The sequence below is a fragment of the Malurus melanocephalus genome, unplaced genomic scaffold, assembly GCF_030028575.1.
Source record: "Malurus melanocephalus ecotype Western Australia unplaced genomic scaffold, MMel_1.1 scaffold_0, whole genome shotgun sequence".
Taxonomy (NCBI): domain Eukaryota; kingdom Metazoa; phylum Chordata; class Aves; order Passeriformes; family Maluridae; genus Malurus; species Malurus melanocephalus.
Window position 1 is genome coordinate 4,672,353 of NW_026623232.1, and position 19,995 is coordinate 4,692,347.

Below are 19,995 nucleotides of genomic sequence, written 5' to 3' on the forward strand. Positions count from 1 at the left end.
TAAAGAAACTTTCCTGTTTGGCCATGCAGGTGTTTCTCTGGTAGTCACACTCACCACTAAGCTGGGACCGAAACCCCTTCCCAGCAGGCAACTCCAGTGAGCCTGATTCCCCACACACCCCACACTCAACATCAGACAAGACTTCCTTACAATCTCAACCCCAGGTTTCCTATAGCAGAGTCTCAGTGATCCCAATCCTTAAAATAATTTAATCTTGRTGCAATGTCACAGTCTAAGCATGGGAAAGTTTGKGGGTCCTTGGCTCCTGCCATGTCTTTGAGTGTCTGATCACCTGGCTGGGCCTCAGGTCCCTGAGCTTGTCAAATCGTTGGCAGTTCATGGCCTCTTGCCTTGGATTCAGAGATCCAGAGAGTGAGCCCAATCTGCAGCTCACACTGCAGCTGCAAACCAAGCTACCTGCACTGAATATATTTCTCAACAGTACAATGAAATGGTCTTTTACAATTACTGCTGCATGGCCATTTAATCAGCTCCAGCTTTTTGGTATTATGTTAAAAAATTCAGTCTCCAGAGCTATTACTTTGAGTTTTGTAGACTTGAATGAATCAATCTGTATAAAGCATCAGGTCACCAATCTATGGCTGAGGGATTCAAAATGATGAATGCCAAACTTTCTAGGCTTCCTGATACAATCCATCTGCAGGGCCCTATGGCACCGAGGCAGTCCAGTCTCCCAGGCTGCTGATTCTGGGTGTTGAATCACAGTTTTCCTTGCCTTGTACAATAGAAATGTGCTTCAGCTTGACTGAAAATTGATTTCATAGTGCAGACTTTTGTTAGTATTAATGCCATGCCTGCAAGTTGATGAGATAATTACCTCAGAAAAAGACATGCATCTAATTTGCTAATGGACTATGGAGTTATCAAGTGGCTCYAGCAGGTCAATAGTCTTTTTACTGAAGCAATAGGCTGTCAGCATGACTCCAATGCATTGCCCTCCATGAAGCCACTCACTTAACATTTAATGCTGAGGGAGATAACTGAATCTTTAAGCTGCAAATCAAATTTTTCAAATTTTCTGAAAGGCAGTGAAGCCATGCTGCACATTCTGGAGGGGCTGTGAAAAAAAAAGAAACCATTCTTAAGTAGTTCAAGGCAGGATATGACAGCCTTTTACCAGGAAGTGAGCACAGGTTTTTGTACAGTCCACTGTGGATCAGAACAGGCTGTGCTCCTAGGGAGCCTCAGAAAATCTTACTTTGTCAGCCTTGATAGCCACTGTTGGGTTACTTTCATATCAGTGAGTTTCTCATTGCTATGAGGACCATCACCAGCAGTGTACCACGAKCAGCTGTGTTGGCATGGGAGTCAGGAATCACATGTGGTTCCAAAACTATGGGCTAGCAGTAACCAAGTTAAAGTTTACAAGACCTGAAGGTCATTGGCTCTGCTGCTTAAGTCAAGACCAGAGGCTGCCAACTTCTTCAGGTGCTTTGCCTGGTCACCTACAGATAACAARCTAAAAACAAAGTACAAGTTTTTAAAATTACTCAGTCCTTTCTTGGTTTTTTTTAGGTACATTGCAAAGACATGGAATTACTAACTTAGTATGTGTCATTAATGAGCTGCTGTGATCTCTGGAGTTTTCCATCACCAGCTGCAGCGAGTCAGAGCAAAGCAGAAATAAAGTATTAGTGGGAAACCGGTGTTTCCACATGTGCTATAACAAACTGGGATAACGTGTCTTCCGTGTTGATTTATGTAGAAGAAAATAGGAGCTCAGCAGATTGAACCTGACTGTAGGTTTCCGGCATAATCTTCACTTGTGCGGTAACAACCCACATGAAAAAGGCTACTTGAAGAGGAATCAGGCTGCAGCTGAAGACTGTAGGCCTGGTAACGATCCCAAGGGAGCCGGGGAAAAGCTCAGGCAGCGAGCYGCTCCTGCAGCCTCTCTGGGGGTGATACAGACCGACGGCGACGAGCGGCAGCGTCGCTCCGCCCCGCGCTCGCCCCGAGCCCCGCGCTGTTTCCGGCCGGGGCCCGTCACGTCCGGGCGGTGGAGATGCCGGTAAGGCGGGTGGTGGGGGGCAGCCCGGCTGCTCCTGAGGGACTCGCCCACCCCCGTGGGGTGCGGGAACCCAGCGAGCTGTGGAGCGCGGGGGGCGATCCGGCCCTCCCGAGCCTCCCGTCCCTGCCGCCGGGGCCTCCCCTCACGGCGGCGGCCGGGCCCGCGCGGGGGGGCGGGTGGCACCTGCCCCGCCGGGCCTCAGCGCTCCGCCTTGCCCCCGTTCCTCCCCGGCCCCCCGCCCGCCTCCTCCCGGCCGGAGCGCGGGCAGCCGGGCCCGGCCGCTCCGGCTCTTGTCCCCGTGGGTCGCTCGGGGCCCGCCCTGCCGGGTGCGGGCTGACAGGGGCAGCGGGTGGACACGGGAGKATGGCTGGGCCCTGGCTCGCTGCGTGCGGTGCGCTGAGTGTGCGCTCGCTGTGTGTGGTGTCTTGCCCCTTAACGGCAAGTGAAGCTCCGTGCTGGAGTGATCCTGTCAGGAGTGTGAGAGRAAGGCTTTTAGGTTCTCTTTTTAGCTGATCCAGTATTCTCGTTATTTTTTAACGTAGTCAATAGTTTGGTAGTTGTGATGGAAGGGGGAAAGAACTATATGGTTTACTTTCTTCTTTCCTCAGCGGTGTCTGAGTGTTTTCCCGGTAGGCAAAAATTGATAAAATGTTCTCATGTTCCCTTTTAGCACAAATATATGGGTATTTGTGAAATAACTTCTATTTATCTGGGCTTACCAAGATACCACATTTTGGATTCTGTGAAGTACCTTGACTCACAGGAAAAACTGAGGTTTCCTGGTGTATATGGTTCCCTTTTATCAATAATTTGGATAATTCCACTGTGCTGCAGGCTGAGAGTTCAGCCTCTTCATCTCCTGCATGCTTTATGTGATTTGCAATTGATCCCATAAGTTTCCAGAACAAACAAGGCCATTTTCCATTGATAATTAGTGATTGCAAAGAAAATGTTTTAAATAACATCCTAACACTGTGAAATTAATTTTTAAAGGCTATTTTGTTGACTCAGGGAAAACAGAAATCCAGGAATCTCTATAAATGGGTTTTACCACTACCTCAAAATATATTTTACAGGTACATCAACACTTGTTCGCTTCTTTTTGCTTTGCTTTTGTTTTTCAGTTTCTCTTTCTTTATATTTCCTTTTTTGTTGTTTTAGGTTAAATTAATTATTTGCGCAGCAGAGCTTCTTGCAGAAGGACCACCATACTGGTTTGCTCTTAGGAAAATATGAAAATAATCAGGGAGTGTTTTTCTCTCTGAACTAAAAACAAATAAATCTGTGCCTTGCTGAGGACAGCTGCAGGAGTTGGACACTTGAATCAATGTTATCGGATGAGTTAGAATCCAAACCTGAGGTGAGCAATTATGAACTGGGTTTGGTTCCCAGGAACGTTTATGGGCAACACTTAGGGTTCAGTGAGTTTACTCAGATTGCTGCTTATGAATTTTCCAGATGTTTTCAGTGACATGTTCTAATGCTTCCATGCTTTGATTCGAATGGTAAAAAATTAGAAAATCCTGCAAGTTTTTTTTACCTCCTTTGAAGTACCAGCCAATTCTCTTGCCTGTTCTCAGATTACTTTTTCTTTCCTACTATTACAATGTTCTTTCTGTTACAAGAATAAAAGAAGTTAATGAATCGACTATTTCTTTCCCTCAAACCAAATTGCCTTAACTTGCTTTTGGACAATTTGAGATCTTCTATTAGCATTATCCAGTCTGGTTTTTCAAAGTACTGGTGTTTCCAGTAAGCACTTGGCAGATGTGGTAGGCGTCAGCACCCAGGAGATCCCAGTTGCTCAGGGTGAGGCTGCTGGACTGTTCCCAGGTTCAGCAGGCAGCAGAGCTGGGTATGAATTACATGGACATGTGAGCATGCACAGCTGGCCATAAATAGAGGTAAAGCATGAACATACACATCCATGTTATCACATACACGGGTAAAGCACTAACAGTGATGGTTTGCTAGCGGCCTGTAGCTGTACTCTCATCACTCAATTCTCATGCATACTCACATTCACATGTCTCTACCAGGCCTGCAGTCTTTCTGCCCAGACCCATAGATTTTTAGCCAGTTTCTGACTGAATCTTTTTGGGCTTTTTTCCCAGACTGTGGTAGCCTCCTACTTACCTTAGTCAACCAGAAGCTCACTAKCAGTGGACTCAGTTGGGGGTAGAATATTTAGGAATATGATGGGTAAGTAGATAGTAGGGACTGCAGTGGTCAGGCACAGCAGTGTACTAACAGCCAGTAAACATACAATTGGCATCTCTTCTCTCCCTGCTGCCACTGGTTCTTCATTTATCCACCTTGAAATCCCCTCTAAACATAGATAATAAGCTTAATACATCCTGCTGTCCTTGTCATATTGGATAGTAAGTTTGGTCTGTCATATGAGACCCATTCTGATAAGCCAAAGCAGCTTTGTTTTCTTATCACTTAAAATTTCTGGTTGAACCTTTTCAAGATGTCACTTTAGCAGTGGCTCACCAATTAGTTGCTGAGGAGTTCTGGGTTTTGTTACCTATAGTGTGGTAGATATAAGTGTCTGCAATTTGTTAGATTCAACACCACCACCACCTGCTGCCTCTCTTTCCTTATCTTTCAGATTGAATGGCCATTTGCCAGCTATCTATGCATTCCCCAATTTAAAGATGCAGGGGCTTGTATCACTTGGTGGCCTTGTTTTTTCTGGTTCTCRGCTTTAACACTGCAGACAGCTGAAGTCCTAGAGCAGAGGACATAGTACAGCTATGAAGTACCTTTTGGGGAAGTTTGCAAGTCTAATTGAATAGTTTATATTGAATCTTGTTTTTAAACCTTTTCAGTCCATAAGCAATACAGCATGTATCTTAAACTGGTACTCTAAAAAGAATGATGGTTAGGTGCTGGTAATTCATTACAGCCCACAAGGTAGTTGTTTCTTAACAGAGCAGCCAAAGCTCTTCCAATTACACTGTTTGGAGAAAGTAGCTGCAAATTCGTAGCAGCCCTGAGTAGTCTCGACATGATCTGCAAAGCGCYCCTGTCTTGTGCCCTGTCCTTGATATCTCGTACATTCTATCAAAATTTTTCAGAGTTCTGAACAATAAGGTGGGAGGACTTAGTTACTTCTGTTTGTGAATGGGTGCATTCCCTTAGATTATTTCTGACAGCCAGGGACCAGGACAGTTGGAATGCTCGTTTCCTCATTCCTCAAATAGGAGCTGTAACTGGGCCTTGCCTTTTCTCGGCTTGAGTAAGGTGTTTGTTAATTAGGCTTGTTTACATAATAGTCCTATTTCCTCATGATGAAGTTGCATTTCCTTCTTAGCAAGCCCACAATAGGAATTAGGTGTTTATTCTCCAGTAGAAACAGGCCTGGTACATAGAAGCTACATGGGTTGTAGCAGAGGACATCCTTTCTATGGATGTCCTRTATCCTTTCATGTCTTCTAAATTATGTTCCTCAATCTTGATCGAGGCTATTTTATACTAAAAATTTTTATTTATTTCCTTCTATACATACCCTCTTTTTCTAGATCTGATTATGAAATTTGAATGTTAAGTTAGTACAAKTTTTTACTCCTTTTACCCTTTTCCCAAATAGCAGTTCAAGTATCTCTGAAAGTAGATCATGATTTTATGTCCTCTGGTGAGCCATGACACCACAGTTCTTATAGCCACAGGTGTTTTTTYATACACCCTGCCTTGTGAGAAATGTGTTAATTAAGATCTAGCTGTATTTGTGTGCGTGTAGATGCTAACAGTCAACGCACTGTCTATRTTGCATAGACTTCTTTGCTGCTGATTTTGTCCCTAAAGAAACCACCAAGGTACCATKTAATGCTTGAGGTGAATCCTCCTTTCACAGCAAGTGGTGAGTGTATGGAGGGATGGGTCTGCTTTTTCTTCTGGACTCCCTGCCCCCAAAGCTATGTAGCTGTCATTCCTCAGGGAACTGCTAAGATTTGTATTTTGCATGCTTTCAGCCTTCAAAGTGGTTTATGAYGAGGGCAAGTATTTCCAGCCACCTCCAGCACTGGTCCAGTGCAGGGTGCTTTCTGCTCTTGGGGTAACTCTTAGCACAATCAAGTGAATTACATCTCTGTTCTGTAAATTGAATTTGTTATTGAAAAGGTGAGAAGAGGTATCTTAGCCTCTCATTTGTCTCCTCCTCAKCACCTCACAAGGAGAGACACTTGTGATTTAATTAGTTCCCCAGAGGCTGTATGGGAGGAGGACATCCCAGTTTCTAGGTAACAAGCCTTCTGCCCTGCACACCCTTCAGCTCCAGCCCCTCCTTTTTCCTCCCCCTCCACTAAATTTTCTTTTGACCTCTTTATTTGCTTGTGGTTTGCTGGTTAAATTTAGAACAGTAATGATTTTGATTAAAGACATGGTCTGTCCTGCTCTGGGAGCCTAGTCTAGCTCCAGCTTGTCTAGTGGGCAGATAGATCTGAGATTCTGGAGGACCTTCTTACCCTATCCCTCCCAGCCACCCCTGTTTCAACCAGAGCAGCTGCCTGACACTTCCTGGCTTTTGAATCATCTGTTATGGGACACAGACTTAACATGATTCATCCCAGGCGGTCATATTAACATTTGTTTCTGGTTTGGTTGTTTTGTTTGGATTTATTTTTGTAAAGGATCTCTCGTAGAGGTTCTCAGTTCTTTAAAGAGTTTTTTGTTTGTTTGTTGTGAGCATCTTTTTCCCTCTTATGTCAGGGCCATTATCCAAGCCTCTTGGAAGCACAAGCATTCTGCATTGCTTGCAGTGATAGACCCTGGGATCATCCTRTCTAGCCATTTCTTGTTGACCAGCAGGGATGACAATTATTTSCTTAGTGACAGCAGCCAATAAGTATTTTATATTTTTAATACATACACTGTTTGCATTATTTACAGAGTTTTCAGAGTTACGTGGCATTTTAGCAGAAGTAGTTAAAGGATGTATTCAAGAAGGTGATATGGCAGAGCAAAAATAAAATTCTTTGTATCAAGATGCAGCTGAACTTAGTCCTTTAAGGATTATAGATTCTCTCTGTATGATTCACGTCTGTCCCATAAAATTTGAATCTCTTAAGTTGAAGATGTCCTTTTGCAATATTATAATTTATTTAAAATTCCAAGGGATCTCTTAGCTATARAGTAAAGCCACCTCACACCTCTTACTGTTCCTTTTGTGTTCTGTTAATATTCTGTGTATTCAGAACTATCCCTAACTATTCCTATTCTGGTGTCCCAAGATGACCTATCTACTTTGGTTGCAAATTCTAGCACTTTGGCCATACTGGATCAGTCCTCTGTGTGCAGGGATTCTACGGTCACCATCTCAGGAATATTTACTGTCTATCTGGGGCCTGTTTGTGATGCCAGATGTTACTTGGTTTTGGGATCTGTCAAACTGTATCATCTAGGAGATTCCTCCCTCCCTGGTCTTTCAGACATGAGACCACCAGACTGTTTGCCGGTGCACACAGAAGTGCTCCTGGGTCTGAACTGTAAAAATGTGCCAGTGCACACATAGACAGCGCAGACATGGCTGTGTGGCGGGATGGTGCTTTTACTGGCACCTTCAAACACAAATGGCATTCACATGGAAAAGAAAACCACAAATGGCTTAATCCTGTCCTTACTTACCAGGTAGCGAGGCTTGAAATTTGCTCACATGCGACACGTGTCCTCCCTTGGCTGATGCGCATGCTTGTGGTCATGTGTCTGTCCAAATTTTGAGTCCTTCCAGTATCCATCTCCAAGCCCTGGTCTTTATAGTTCAGCCTCTGGCCAGGATCTTGGATTTCCAGACTGTGATTTTTCTGTATTTCACAGACTATTCCAAAGTGAATTTAATCAAATGAATGTACTCAGAAAATTATGTTCCTATTTAGGAGCAAAAAGCAGTAGAGAGAATGAGAGACCCCATTGGTCATGTGGACCAGCAACCTGCTAATGTGGTGAACCCCTACTATTCCTAATCCCCTTTCCGTTCCCAGTGGTTGCTTCTCTCCTATTTGCTTTCATCCCTCCCTTTCCTTGCTTTGGGTCCTTCACCTAAACATCCATAAGTTTTTCACAGTCTCACAGTTTCTAAAGATATCTTAATATGTTTTACCTATTAAGTCCTAGAATTTCCCCTGTGTAGTGTAAGAAGTGCTTTTGTTCATGAGATGTTCTGGTAACCCATGATAACGTTGTTCCTATTCTTTACAAAGTTTCTRGCTGAATTTTTTCAAGGTCGCACTCAAGTTGTTCCTGTACTGGCCCATCCGTCAGTGTCCCAGGAGTTCTGAGTATTTTTACTTCTTATCTGTTGTTTGCTAGAGTTTGTTAGTGTTTGTGTATCTGTKCATTTGGTTTATCATCTGTCTTGTTCCTAGATTTCTATGCTGCCAATTACCAGAAGCCCTTATAATTTCCTATTTACTTTCAGCTGCAAAACCAAATTAAGAGAAACTTTAAAAAGCATAACACAGTGTTTGTAATGACTTCTTTCTTATGTTCCAGTTGTAGTTGTCCACAAAGGTATTTATTGATTTTGAACAGGAAGGTTTRGGGGAAATATGTCAAGATAAAACTAATGTGAAAGCTTATTTTCTTTGAGTTATTTGATATAGAGTTGGTGAATGGTTTGCTTTAGTTTATGTGAAGGGTTGGGGATTTTTTTAATTCCAGATTTTAATAATGAGTATGACTCATGTCCATTTGTTTCCTTCTGCTTTTTTTGCCCTCTCATAATTCTCTGAACCAGCTTGTCATTACTTTACAAAGCAAATTAAAAGGATCTCTTTCTTCTGAGCATCTGTTTGTGGTTGCTGCATTTTGCTTTTCCCTAGTGGTTTAATGTTGAAGTGGAAAGTTTAAAGCAAAGGTTTCTTCTTGTAGGAGGCAAATTTCATTTAGGTCTTTTAATATAAAAATAAAAGRGTCCATAAAACAAGTGTTTCATGGTGCAGTGAGCAGCAGCAGGGCTCATCAATGTGAAAGACAATCCAGTAATTTAGAACTATCTTAATGCTCACAGTTTTTAGTCCCTACTTCTTTTTTTCTGGTTGCCTTGCTAATTATTCCTAACTCTTTTTACTTCTTTCTCCTATTTTTTTAATCCTAAATTAGAATGCATGGCCCTGGGGGAGGGACTGTCTCTTAYTGCCTGTGTATTTTTTTGACAACATAAAAATAGTTTTGTCTTCTTACCAGGTCCTTCCGATAATCTTATATCTAAGATGAAACAATTCTAACCTTTCAAACTACCATCTGGCTTGTGGCCTAGTTCAAATGGCACCTTGCCATCTGAATGACTTCAAGACTTAATTTGTAGCTTCATAATTGTCAGTGATGACAGGCTGCTCCTAAGGGAGGGTGAGCAGGGAGTCAAGGGTGATCCCAACCCAGGCAGTGCCCTCACTGACTAAGGAAAAATACTGCAGTACCTGAGCATGGAAGGCAGAGACAGGTGTTGGAATCCACAGCCCTAGAGAAGGCAAAGTGATGAACCAGGTCCTGGGTCTATCTAGAGGCCAGGTAGGAGCAGTAGAAGATGAGGCTGGAGACACAGATAGAGTAAAAATCTGAGGTTCATGAATGAGTGGCCCAGGCTGAGTTTAAAAGAAGCCTCTAGGGAGAGTATGTGGATAGGGGTCCCAGAGGAGACCAATCAGAGCTGTTAAAGCTTCAGGGTTCCTACAACAGCWATTCTTTGAGGTAAAACTGTTCAAGAAAACATCAGTATTTCTAGTATTATTGTGAAAGGAAATACACATAGGAAAATCAGAGCACAAATAATAAGTTTTCTTCGCAGTTTCTTTRATTTAACAGACTTTATCTTGATGTGGGAAAGGCTCAAAAGGCTGGTGTCTGCCACAGGAATAATTTTGAGTTAGATGCCAGTACTTCTGAAAATTAAGTATTAATCACAACATATAAAATAAGAATCAAATTATCTGTGACTGTTGGGTTTTAATCACTAATACACAGTGCGCACTTCATGATTTTTTTAGTCTCTTTCTTTTGACACTGATGAACCATCACACTGCACAGACAGCTGCATCTGGGCTCTGTGTGAATGCATGCTAAAATGTCTCACAATGAGGGTACTAGCTTTTGAACAACTGTCTTGTAGTGTCCTTCTAAATGCCAAAGATAGAGGAAGTTTGCTACATAAAATTGTTTGCTAGACAGCAGCAGAATCAGCAAAATGCAGAATCTTTGTCAAGTTGTTTCATAGGGATAAGGAATGTGAGGGTTGYGTTTTTGTTGTGTTATTTTCCATATTTCTTCATTCCGTGTTTAAAAAAAGCCCCAAAAAATGTGAGTATAGGAGTTAGTTTGACWGAACTTAAAGGCAAATAAATAGATCCTACATGTGGGTTTTGAGCAGCATTTTGTCTGAAATGTAAAGTATGTGTCTGTGTGTGCTACAACTGGCCCCTTTCCATCTCTCTGATGCTTAAATCCATATGGGGGAGAGATTTGAGAATGTTTAAAAAAGCCTGTGCAATTCACAGAACTTGTTCAGTCCATTGCAATAGTTGGACTGTGTTATCTTCTAACTCCTAGCATCACTTCCTTTGTAAATCAGTATACTTTAAGATTGAGTGCTGTGGCACTGGTAACAGAAAAAAGAGTCTGTGTCTGCCTTGGAGGTAAAGAAGAGTCCAGCATTATACCTCGTACTTGGACGAAAACTTGAGATGTTGTAAAAGGGACAGAATGAGTAAACAAGGCACATGCCTTGCTGCTCTGAGCTATGTTAAAAATATGAGAACACCTTCAGGGGTGAAAAAAGAAATTTCTTTGACTTCCTTTTCAAATGTCAGGTTCCTTTTTTATAACTCAAGATTTTTAGGAATTAGCCAGGAGTATTTTTTTTGCCAGAGCTGACTGATGTTAAGGATGGCTAAATCTGCTGAACTGGATAACCTCTCACCTCCTGGGCTCATCAAGAAACATGRGGACAGCTCTTTAATTCTCATACTAGATCCAGCCACTAATGAGGTTTAGTACCTGTTTGAAAATATGTGCATGCTGTTACTCACACACTGTACAAGTGTGACTGATACCAAAGACATGAACGCAGGTTGAATGCYTGTAGCTTTACCCTCATAAACATGGGCAGCCCAAAGTGCCTGATTCTTTGTTCAAGGGTTGCTGTCTAGGGAAAACCTTCATGGATTTCTTTGGGATATATCCCCACAGTTCTCATTTGGCTTGGTAGCTAGTCTCGCTTGGAATTCATTAGCATATGACACACACTAGAAACTAGCGTGTGCCACTAGAGACCCACTGTCGAGAGCAGGATCACACAGGAAGTAGTTAAGAATGGAGTTTAATAAGATGACAGGATGGAGWGGGAGAGTTAGGCTGTGCTGGACAATCAAAGTGGCCAACTTCCTGCTTATATGCAATGGGCTTCTTTTACCCTTCCCTGACCATTTTCCTGTGTTTGTTCTGCCCTGATCCATCTTGATCCCTTTCTTTGATTTTTTTTTTTTTTAATTTAGAAAAGGCCAACTTTCAGTTAAGTATTTAAAGACAATGATTTTAAAAAATACCTGTACCAAAGGCTGAGTGTGGAAAACATTTGTTTGAAAGCTTAGATCATAAGAAAGTATCAAGTGGTAAAATATTAATTGAAAAGAGATATAGGCTAACTAGACTTACTCTGCATGATCCAGAGCTGCTTATTTTATGTTTTAAAAAAAGAGAATTTTATAGGTATTTCAGGGATGAAAAATGCAAACGATTATTTCTTTGTATTAATGTAAATTGGAAAGCTTTTATTTATCTCTACATGTATTTGTGGGATTATATTCAATGTCTCCTACAAGACAGTAGGGGCTACTGGATTGACTGGATTTAATACCTTTTAAATAATTTGTGCTGCTCTTGACCTAATCTTCAGTGTGTTTTTTCAGCTGCTGGTTCAGTTTGTCCAAAATACTTCTATTCCACTGGGACAAGGACTGGTGGAATCTGAACCAAAAGACATCACCTGTCTCTCTCTGCTTCCGGTTACTGAGACCTCAGAATGCAACAGACTCATGTTGCCAGGTAAAATCTGTGTGGCAGGTTTTGTGACCCTGCCCTTCACGCAGCTGTCTTCGCCACTGTGCCCCCACTGTCTCTTGCTGATAAGACATTTCAGCGATGGAGGAACAAGTTCAGCAGAGTGACAGAATCTTCTCATGTAATAGTGAAGTCTGACTAGTTAGAAGTTTCCTTGTCCCTTCTCTCTCAAGTTCTGCTGTTTTTTTTTTTCCTAGAAAAATAACTTCATTGGTATCTTTTAGTCATAGTGTATTTATACTTTTATTTACTCTGGTTTCACTTTCCTCGCTAGATGATGAACGAGATCTCACTTCTCCAAGTCACACTAATTCTTCCAAAGATGTTTCTTCATCTGCTGTCTTGAGAAGTCTCCAGGTAAATGTAGGCCCTGATGGAGAGGAAACAAGGGCACAGAATGTACAGAAACCATCTGAACTTCTGTCAACTCCAGAAACTTCTAGTTTATTGCAAGACCTCCAGCCCAGCGACAGCACTTCATTCATTCTTCTCAACCTAACAAGAGCAGGTAATTGTACTTCTGTTTGTCATCTGKCTGGATATGTCTCAGCAGAAAGCAGAAGATACAAGTGCAACTCTRTCCCTGCTGCTTATAAAGAGGAAAGAGCGTTAAATTTGCTGGGCATTATTGGATATTTTAGGAGCATTTAATCATCAGCATCTTTCTGCAATGTAAAGGTCAGTGGAGACTTTTTCAGGGCAGCTATATCATCCATGCTATGAACACTGGTCTCGAGAAGCAAAAAAAATTAATTCTGTTACATTACTCTTGTAATGAGTAAACTTGTCTTCTTTTCTAGGGCTGGGGTCTCCTGCAGAGCACTTGGTGTTTGTTCAAGATGAAGCAGAAGATTCTGGCAATGACTTTCTTTCCCATGATAGCACAGACAGCAGTACCCCATGGTTTCTACGAGTGCAAGAATTGGCCCACGACAGTTTAATTGCTGCCACTCGGGCACAGCTTGCAAAGAATGCCAAAGCAAGCAATAATGGTAGGAGATCCCCAGATTGTGTCTGAAAAGTTGAATGTTCCATATAAGACCCTTAGTTTCAGGTTGTTTTTCCCTYTCTTTAATTCTGTCTTGCTTTGAATCGGTTCAGACATCTTAAAATCATCAGCGATAGAACTATACAGGACAATTATGCTTTTTTTCTTCAGAATAAACAGGCTTCTCATTTTTTCTCAGGGAAATGAACTCTAGTGGAACCATCTGTTCCTTGTAGTCTACTAGTTCTCTGGTACATGTAAAGAATATCTTCATTCTGACTGCAGCTGCTTGGTTTTTAACTTTCAATTTCACTTTTAAGAGCCTGTTTTTAATACAGACTGTAAATTATACTTTCTTTTTAGCTCCCCTGAGTTTGGAGATCAGTTTTCTGGAGAATACATGATTTGATTTAGTCCCATGGTTTGCAACTTAATTATTTTAATAAATAATTGCAAGCAAATGCAATATCTCTTATTTTAGCTAAAGTGTTCTCAAAGAGAGTTATGCCAGCTCTTAGTTTAAATTGGTTGTTTGATATTGATATAGAGACCATTTGTACAATATCTGGTGCATTGGATTTCTATTCTTTTTGCGATAAGCCTTATCTGGTAGCAGCTGATCTGATCCAGATGGCTTGTTGGGAATAGTCTATGAGCCTGGTAAGCCTTGCAAGTCTGTGTCTGATCCCTGTTGTGGGCTAGGCAGCAGCATGTAGGATGTGATAAACAGTTGGTAGCCAGACACATACCTGCTTTACARTCCTGTATCATATATGATGCTGTTTTTTTTCTATTGAATTTGACACATTATAGTAATCTGTATATTTTTTAGATTTTGTTGGGCTTTTTTTTCCCAGGTGAAAATGTTCATCTTTGCACAGGAGATGGGCAGCCAAAAGACTCAAGCCCCATTCCTCACTTATCTCGCGTGGAAAGGAAGCTGAAGTGCACAGTTGAGGGCTGTGATCGTACGTTTGTGTGGCCAGCTCACTTCAAATATCATCTGAAAACACACCGGTGAGCAAAATAAAGCTATTTGTTGTTATGACTTTGAAAAGCTCTGCTCTGTRTTTGAGATAATGTTAGGTTTTGACATTGTCAAGATGTGAAAACTTGGTATTATTATAAATACTAGGCCTTTTTATTGCTTGAAGTCATTTATGCTGAAATACTTTGATCGGATTTAGATCATTTTTGCTGGTCCTTGTTATGTTTGGTGTAGAATTTTTGTATTTTAACAGGTGCACGTATTTAATAAAAGAAAGAAGTCAAGTGTTCATGAAAAAAATACCTTGCAGTAGCTGGTAATGAAACAGCTTTTTGTTGCTTTTCAGAAATGACCGCTCCTTCACCTGCCCAGCAGAAGGCTGTGGAAAAAGTTTCTATGTCTTGCAGAGGCTGAAGGTGCACATGAGAACTCACAATGGTGAAAAACCCTTTGTGTGCACAGAACTGGGCTGTGGCAAACAGTTCACAACAGCTGGAAATCTGAAGAACCACCTAAGAATTCACACTGGTGTGTTTTAGACCTCACCTATTTTTGGTTTGCTGAGGTGGGGTCTTTCCTGAGGAATAAACCACTTCCTCCTCTGTCCTCAAGCTATTGAGGGTACTGTGTTGTTTACCTCTGCCCTCCATTAATGTCCCTTTTCTGTCAATTCATACTAATCTAAAGGTCAGATGAATCAACTGCTAATCTCTTTTACTATCCTGTATGATTTCACACATGTTTTACCCTTCAAATTCTGTGTGGTGATTCTCTACTCTGCTCAGACTCATACTCTGAAGATTCCCTTCCCCCTTCCACTTGTGTGATGAAGGGAGGGGTATATGAAACTAGATTGTTACCAAGGGAATAGTTAGTGAATACGACTTCTGTAATTGTGTTTTATAAAGAGGTTATTTGAAATTCCTGAAAGGTTCAATAGCTTAGGTATTTCTCCGGTATGGAGTCCTGGTGGACACACAGTCGGAGCTGTGCTGACATCTGCCTGACTGACTAGCTTGTGTGACCTATGCTGCTTGTAGAATGGGACATTTGGGACATGTAAGGAAATAAGGAACACAGTGGAATGAGTGGCAAAAATATAGTAGCAAAGAAAAGTAGAAAAATGCATTAATTAGAAGACAGCATTTTGGCATGCAAACTGCTCTGTTTGTGCTAATGCTAATTTGGGATGTTACTGTAAGCTGGAGCCTGTGTACTCTCAACTCATGCTCAGCTTTTTATAGTAAATAAAATGAGAACCTTAAATTCATAGTGCTGTATTTTCTACATGGTTTKTTTATGATGTCCCCTCTGGAGAATTTGATCCTGCCTTGTCAGTATTTTTGGAAGTTGGTGTAGCAGCTTTAGGTGTCTTTGTACTAGAAAGTTGTTTGAGAAAGGCGCAGAATTTACTGCTGAAATGACTAGCAATTTAATAGTTAGAAAAGTTAATAGTGAATATTCTGGTGGTTTCGTTTGTTTAGTTTTTTAAGCTTCAAGRTTATCACAACACTTAAACAAATGGCCCAATTCAAGCTTCTCAGAATATTGTCAGAGATTTCCCTAATGGCCTCGGAAGGTAGCATTGGATTACAGTCAGTTAACATTTCAAAATAACCTTGACAACTGTGAGAGAACAAGGCCTCCCTGGTAAAATGAAATGACAGATTATGTGGGTCACCAGCAGCTGTTTGTRCCTTCTGCCTTACTTAAACATGACCGTATGGTATGTGGTTTGTAGATACACATGGCAAAACGCTGCTATTTTAAAGTATGTGCAGTCTAGCTAGAACACATGGTTTGGGGGCAGATGTTGGGATGTAGTTCAAAATCATATATACCAATAATAAAATTTTGAATGTGTAGTAGCASCAGCCATATGTTTTGCAGTTTTCTTTTGCACTTAAAGCTCCCAGCCAAGGTGCAGATAAAGTTAATAGGCCCCTCTCATACATGCACAATCCTCCCTGATAGAGTGAGCATTCTGCAACCAACAGAGCAGTGGCTTCTGGAGGAGTAAATAATAACTTTYTGAGCTGCAAATGGATAATGTGCAATTAAGAATCTGATCAGACCAAAGGTGTTATGAAACTGTAGGTGTAAATAGCTCTAGGGTTTCTTATAGATAGAACTGTGCACTATTACTTTGGTCAATGGTAGTTTTTCCAAACTTTGAAAGATCTTTAGCAAGTCAGAAAGTACAATCAGTGTTTGAGGCTCTGCARTATATTTCAGCTAATACCAATTAGAACATCCTGTGTTGATCCTTTTTGCTCACAGCTGTTGAATGCTATTGTAGATAAGAAGCTAATAAATTAGCTGTAGGGAGAAGAGTTCTAAAGGCAATGTCACAGTAGAAACACCTTTAAAAACAAGTTTACTCTAAAAGAACTACATATATGTTGTATAATAAAATAGTTAAAATAGCTTGCATAATCTCGTCTTGCTATTATTCTTGTACAGTTAAAGACTTGGAATCATGGTGTTAAACATGGCATATTAAGTTCTTTAATGGGTTGCAGGCAAAAGTTATGTCTAGATTTATTAAGGGGGTGTTCAAAGCAGATTAATTTTATTGCACTGCGTTAGTGTAGTAACCTTCCAGTTTTCATAATTTAAACAAATCAAAAATAGCTGTGATATAAATTTCAGCCTGTGTGAACAATTTGTGCCTTGAATTAGTTCCTTCACAAATAAATATAAATGACTGACACATCTCTCACAGGATTTTGGCAAGTTTAGCCTGATGTGAAATAAAGTATAGAATCTGATATGAAGGGAAGTGCAGTTAATGGGATTTTGGCACTGAGAGGCAGAAAGGGAGTAGGACCCGTGAACATGTGGAACAGAGAGCTGGTTGTTGAGAACTGCATATAGAAGGTATATTGTAGATCAAGTAGTTTTATGTTACTCTATTGGTATTTATATACTTAGAAGATTATCAAGAAACAGTGGTCCCCTGCTTTGCTTTCAGTGTATGATGGTCTAAGAATATTAAAAATAATGCCACTGTTTCCACTGGTGAAGAGAATGCTGTAAAAAYCTTAGGAAGCTTAGGAAGCCTAGGAAGGACTCTTGATACACATAAGGCCAAAAGGGAGAATGGACAGGCTGTTCTCAGGGACTTGGGCAAGCAGATTAAATTGTGATCCCAAAATCTAAGAACTTACTTTTCCCTTGTAGGGGAAAAACCCTTTCTGTGTCAGGCACAGGGATGTGGTCGCTCTTTTGCTGAATACTCCAGCCTTCGGAAACATTTGGTTGTCCACTCAGGTAAGTGTCTTCATCTGACATTCTGTGATCTGTCTGAGAGAAGACCTTTATTTCAGGACTTTGATTTGATTTCCTTGAGAAAAATCCTGGTTTCTATAGAACTTCTCGTCGTAGTGTTTCATGACTTCCCTTTCATGATGCTTGTAGCCTGTATACCTTAATCTTGTTGGTTGTTTCTATTTCTAAATTCAAATTACATTTTAAATTTTTTTAAAAATAGTTTCTAACATGTCATGAAGTAGAATATCTTCTTCATAGCTGCTATTTACTTATTTAAAGAAAGATTCTAACATCTCTGTATGTTAATCACAGCCATTTGAATCTGAAATCTCTTGCTAGTGGGTTTCTGCCATAGGTAGGGTTTTCCTTTATTTATTCCTACTACATACTTTTTAGTGGACAAAGGATTTGGTGGAAATGTATCTCAAAGCTTCTGCCTTCTATTTTGATTGGTGTGTCTTAAATATCAGCAGCACACAATGAATATGGTATGTTTGGGGAATGGGAGATTTTATTGGGGTAATAACATTGGCAGTAGCTTTCTCCATGCTTTTTCTGTCCTATCTCCTTGGCTTCCATGCCATTGAGCTAAGAAGTATGGACAGCATACTTGTATTGTGAAAATGATGAACTGCTCTGTAAAATGGAAATCCTTTCACAGTGACAAGTAATCATCAAGTCTCTGCTCAGTAATATAAACCAGATGCTGCAATTCATTGTGTGATGGCAGGAGATAGCTTCCTTGCCTCAGGTCATTTTATTATGTGTGTGGGACATCAAATATTTTCRTATCAGTGAGTAAATTATTTCAAATAACTTGTTCCCTCTCATTAGTCAGACTTGATGACATTGTTACTCTTCAGACTTGAGTTTTCCAACARCTGTCAGTACTGAAATCTAAACGTCTTCTGTTCTAGAAGATTGTTGCCCTCCAGGAGACAGGACTATTTCTCATTTGGTTTTTACTGATAAATTAGCACCAGTGGTGTTAACAGCCATTTCAAAACTGTGTTATTAGTTTCTTGATTGATGAGGTCTTTTCTCCCAATTTGATAATTCGTGGGATATTTCTTCCCCCTTTGACTCCAAGGAGTGAAGCCACATCAGTGCCAAATTTGTGGGAAGACATTTTCCCAGAGTGGTAGCAGAAATGTACATATGAGGAAACACCACTCCCGAATTGGAACAGCTGGCAGCAGGGAACGAGAACAGCCAGGTAAAGAAGGGAACACACTCATCCTGGGGAAAAAGTGCRGGAAAAATATTAGTGGTCGAAGAAAAGGAAAGAAGTTCTCAAAAGACCACAAGCCAGTAAGAAATAAAAGTATTTTCCTCTTGGAGGATGGATTGCTTACCTCCCCTTTTCTAGAAGAGAACACAAAGGTGTATTTTTGTGTTGTGGTCAAGGGGCAGATATGTTTATTGTTTTCAAAATTAATATGAATCTCATTGGGGTTTTKTACGTGCATTTTTCCCCTTGGTTATATATTCTTGTTGCATGCACCCTGGGTTTTTATGCAACGTGAAATGTTCAAAGAGAAAGCCAATCCTGCCTAAGATTCCACCATAGATTCCATATTTTGAACCTTCAAAATAGTAAATATAGTATTTTCCATCCATTGGAGCACTGGATGCCCAAARTGTAGGAATGGATAAAGTAGGTGTCTAGGGAAGAAGTCAGTATGACTTGAAGTAGGACAGGGATTGTATCTTATATTGTAGTGTCATTGCATCATGAGAATTTTCTTTTACCCTTTCTTTTCATAACAGAGTCACTGATGGGCAGCAGTTTGCTTGAAGAATCGACAGTGCATAGTAAGAATCTCATCTCCATGAACTCTCAGCCCAGCCTTGGTGTTGAGTCTCTACACCTGCCAGACACTGAGTCAATTATTGGCGTAGAGGAGGGTGAGACCAGCTGCTCTTTTTTCCGCCCTCTTATATGTGGTGACTGAGATGGGATCGCTCATTCCTCCTAGGGGCTCACCATATTGCAGTGGGATGAATGAACATTGCTTTAACTGYGCACAGAGGGGTGGGTAGATATTGGATGAATCGTAAAACAGGAGTTGGAGAAGATCTGCTGGACCAAGTTTCTCTCTTGCAGAGCTTAAAAGGTGAAGTCTGCTGCTTAGGTGTCACTTARCCCATGTTGTGGAACGCCATTTCAGAACTGCTTATGCAGTCCATCTCCTAAAGCCTAAAGTGTTTGTTTTGCTGGAGCACCTAGGAGCCCCAGCTAAGGACCAGGACCTCATTGTGCTAGGCACTGTTCAAGTATTCAGTATTTTGAGCAACAGGCCTTTCTTCCACCTTTTACCTTCAGAGACTATATTCTAATACATCTCACTGTCAGAAAGTTGACTTACTATATGAAATAAATGTACTACTTGATATCATTTGGTTACATTTGCTGTGATCTGTTCCTGCTTTTCCCAGTCCTCCAAAATTTGTTTGGTATATCAAGCTCTTTAAATGAGTCTACCACATGGTGTTTTGAATTTCTTTTTAACCTGAAGACTTTTTTCAGAACTGGCATTATTGAGAATGCAGAGCCTTGCTAAGGTACTGTGGGTCTATAATAGCTTCTGTGCAAAGAGAATGCCTGGAGTTTATGATTGTCCTTAGCTGAATGGAAAGGTAGAGCTGCTGGTGCAGGTA

General features: G+C 40.9%; 1 protein-coding gene across 4 annotated transcripts; it reads left to right on the plus strand.

The window, feature by feature from the left end:
- The first annotated feature begins 1,800 nt into the window (after window positions 1-1,800).
- ZNF410 (zinc finger protein 410) lies at window positions 1,801-19,741 on the plus strand. 4 transcript variants are annotated; one of them, XM_057370030.1, is made up of 11 exons: window positions 1,803-2,032; window positions 3,026-3,108; window positions 3,194-3,392; window positions 11,935-12,070; window positions 12,360-12,593; window positions 12,886-13,077; window positions 13,931-14,090; window positions 14,408-14,589; window positions 17,245-17,334; window positions 18,425-18,550; window positions 19,105-19,741. In XM_057370030.1, the coding sequence occupies exons 3-11, from the start codon at window positions 3,360-3,362 to the stop codon at window positions 19,287-19,289; spliced, it is 1,338 nt and encodes a 445-aa protein (XP_057226013.1). In that variant the 5' UTR covers window positions 1,803-2,032; window positions 3,026-3,108; window positions 3,194-3,359; the 3' UTR covers window positions 19,290-19,741. The 4 variants fall into 4 exon arrangements, with proteins under 4 accessions (XP_057226096.1, XP_057226013.1, XP_057225844.1 ...); XM_057370113.1 differs by lacking the exon at window positions 3,026-3,108 and having other exon boundaries at window positions 1,801-2,032; window positions 13,955-14,090; XM_057369861.1 differs by lacking the exon at window positions 3,026-3,108.
- The last annotated feature ends 254 nt before the right edge of the window (window positions 19,742-19,995 follow it).

Excerpts from the sequence above, each read along its gene's own strand:
- ZNF410 (XM_057370030.1), top strand. The coding sequence starts at position 3,360 with ATGTTATCGGATGAGTTAGAATCCAAACCTGAG. Across the intron at positions 13,078-13,930 it reads TGCCAAAGCAAGCAATAATG|GTGAAAATGTTCATCTTTGC; the intron begins GTAGGAGATCCC and ends TTTTTTTCCCAG. Across the intron at positions 14,091-14,407 it reads TATCATCTGAAAACACACCG|AAATGACCGCTCCTTCACCT; the intron begins GTGAGCAAAATA and ends GTTGCTTTTCAG.